At 48.0% G+C, this 3,203-nt stretch overlaps 1 protein-coding gene across 1 annotated transcript; it reads right to left on the reverse strand.

The window, feature by feature from the left end:
* Positions 1-372: 372 nt before the first annotated feature.
* On the reverse strand, positions 373-2,239 carry LOC111142355 (myogenic factor 5). Its single transcript, XM_022495382.1, has 3 exons — positions 1,739-2,239; positions 969-1,044; positions 373-563 (listed from the first exon to the last, which is right to left on the reverse strand). Exons 1-3 carry the CDS (start codon positions 2,237-2,239, stop codon positions 373-375), a joined length of 768 nt encoding a protein of 255 aa, XP_022351090.1.
* Between the last annotated feature and the right edge of the window lie 964 nt (positions 2,240-3,203).

Genomic DNA, 3,203 nt, shown 5'->3' on the forward strand with positions numbered 1-3,203 from the left:
TCAGACATAATATTTTGATAAGCAATATTTATTAAAAAATATAAGTTAAGAAATGCAACAAGCTACCTTCAATAAATTGCCCCCTATCAGAAAGAATATTATTGGAACTATATATCTAAAGCAATAAGGAGGTAAAGAAGAAGAAGGAGGAAGCGGAGGAGGAGGAGGTGGAGAAAAGAAATAAAGTATAATCGCAATGGTGACTTTTGAGTTAAATACACTTTCCGTATGAAGTGGCAAGATAATATTTACAAATTTCCAACTGAAAGGAAATCTTTATATACAAGTTGTCTTGCTTTTGAACTTCTGGGGCTTCCTTCCTCCTGTGTAATAGGCCCTCCTCGTAGAACTCATCTAGACTAGATTTTCAGTTCATAGCACATGATAGATGAGCCTGGAATTAGAGGCCCCTGGAGTTGCAGGCTGTGAATCCGTGCTGGCAACTGGGGAGAGAGAGGCCGGGTCCTGGAGAGGCAATCCAGGCTGCTCTGAGTTGGTGATTCGATCCACTATGCTGGATAAACAATCCAAGCTGGATAAGGAGCTCTTATCTGTGGCATATACTAAGAATACAAGGAGAAAACCATTAAAAAAAAAAATCTCAAATAGAGAGACTTGCTTATGTGGCCTCTTAAACCATAGGTCAGCAACTTTGACATCCAGAGGTCAGGTGGTCACAGAAAGCCTGTTGTAGAAATTTGCAACAAATATCTAGCAATTCACGGGGGTGAACAGGGAGTGGAGAAGCCCCTTGATAAAATTTCAAGCAAAAGTGCATATGTGTGCATCTGTTAGGGGGATTTTGAACAAAAGATGTGTGCCTATTTTGCTGCACCAAAACCTCCCCATAGGAATCCTCTCTTCTAGTCCCTTCCCCAATACAGCCTGGAAAACCAGACTCTGCTTTGACAGGCTGAACTGTGAAGTTGAACTGATTTTGAAATTCCTCTGAAGTCATCAATTCTTACCATTTGGCATATCGGGGCAGTAGATGCTCTCAAAACTGCTGCTTTTTCTGGACCAGACCGGACTGTTACATTCAGGCTATAATACAAGACACAAAGGAAGTTTGTTTTCAGGTCTTGGCAAAAAGATGCTCCGAACTAGGGTGGCACTGGGCTTGACCGCTAGCTCCGCGCATTGACCACTCTCAATCACCTTCATTGCCTCGATTTAGGAAGGATTCGACCTCGCCAAATTGTAAGGGCACCGAGGTCAATCTCTGTGCTTGAAGAAGAGGAGAGCAGTGGCAAAGGGAAGAGGGTGGGGGTGGAATTCAGCAGCAATGTGCATTGGGTTAACCATGCAAAATGGATTGGAGAAGAAGGAAGCCACACTAATTCAGGGAGAGAATACTTTCCCAGGGCAAAAACACATTAAAACCTGGCAACGATGGGGCAAATGCCCTCCGAAAAGAATGCATCGATATCCCTTTCCAGCCAGACCTCAGCAAAGCAGAGATGGGGGGCCATGTGAAGAAAACATGTTATTGATCATTTGCAGCCACCTGTCTCATATGACAACCCTCTCCTACAATGTTCACCAGGAACCTGGGAAGAAGTCAAACTAAAATCCTGTTCAACAGCTGTTTCCTGGCATCTTTCTAATTGTGGCACCCCTTCTCTACCCCCCCCCCAACTACCAAGCAATAACCATTGAATATTTGGTTGCCACCCCTGGTTTAAATGAGATGTAAGAATTTTTGGAAAAGACTGGGGTGACCAGCGCTATCTCTTACCATGCCGTCGGAGCAGTTGGAGGTGGGGCTGGTGGGCTCTGAGCAGCTCTGTCCTGGCAGGCTGTAGTAGTTCTCCACCTGCTCCCTCAGCAGCTCCTGCAGGCTCTCGATGTAGCGGATGGCATTCCTGAGGATCTCCACCTTGGGCAGCCTCTGGTTGGGGTTGGTCGTGGTGCACCTCTTGAGCGTCTCGAAAGCCTGGTTGACCTTCTTCAGGCGTCTCCTCTCACGCATGGTGGCCGCCTTCCGCCGATCCATGGTGGTCGACTTTCTCTTGCATGCTTTGCAAGCCCACATGAGACAGTGGCCAGCCTGGTGGTGGCCTGTAGGTGCTCGCACGTGCTCGTCCTCGTCTGAGCCTTGCAGCTCTGGTTTGTGCACCCCGAAGGCAGCTCCTCTTGGCTCAAACTCATCCCGGAACTCACCCTCAGGGGACGGGATGCAGGAGCCGTCATAGAAGTACTCAGAAGGCGAGAACTGGCAGCTGTCCATCATTTCCATCCTTTGCGGTGAAGCAAGTGGTGCACCTGGACAGCAGCTAGAGATACAGGGGAGAGACGGGAGCCTGGCGCCGCTGTGGGCCAGTGAATCCCCGGGCGGAGCTCCCTGGTCGGTTTCTCCAGTAATTAACAAGGGCAAACGCCTGGCGGCCTGGGTCGGGTGTGCTGGGGTTGGGGCTCTTTATATATTCTTGGGGGAGGGAGGCCGGCCCCAGTGGCCAGGCACTATTAGCATATCCCACCACAACCCCCGCAGGGGCTGTCTGGGCAAACCTCCGCCTTTCCTCTAGAGACAATTTGCTGTTTACAGCCCCTTTTGACGCTAATGGTTTTACTGCATTTCTGCGGGGGCGGGCGGGGGGTGGGATCATTCTCCGACCCGCTTACTCGCACTCTCTAGGTTACCTAAACCAAGGGATCACTTAAAGAGTGGTAGAGACAAAGGGACGAAGTCCATCCTACCTTTTGGAATTGATCATACATCAAAAAATATTAAAAAAAATAAAACACCCTACTATAAGCTGAAACCAAAAGCCGACCTGCCTTCCCAATCTTGGACATGAGGAATTAGCTTATTTTTTGGTGTTTCTTTCTCTTTTACATGAACTTTAATTATCTCGGGAATTTTTTTCAGTCAGTGGATCGAATAACGGTTGCTAAAAACTTTGAAGCAACACTTTGAATCATGGAGTGAATCTGGATTTTAAAAAATCTATTTTGCTCTGGTCAGCTTGTCACTTTATAGGCTCTGTGTTGTTGGAGGATGGGCAGGGAGGTTCCTTTTTTCCCAAGACAGGGCTCACTCTGAGTTCTGCTCATCTAAAAGGAGGTGGGCTCAAGGGCCAAGTGATGCGAACCATCCTCCCTTCCCTTCCCCTTCTGCACACGTTTACTGAGCGCCTCTGCCCTTGTACTAGGCCTTTGCTAGACCTGGTACAGATCTGGCAGTTCCGTGCTTACTGCAC

The sequence above is a fragment of the Enhydra lutris genome, unplaced genomic scaffold, assembly GCF_002288905.1.
Source record: "Enhydra lutris kenyoni isolate GAN:26980312 unplaced genomic scaffold, ASM228890v2 scaffoldscaffold7, whole genome shotgun sequence".
NCBI lineage: Eukaryota > Metazoa > Chordata > Mammalia > Carnivora > Mustelidae > Enhydra > Enhydra lutris.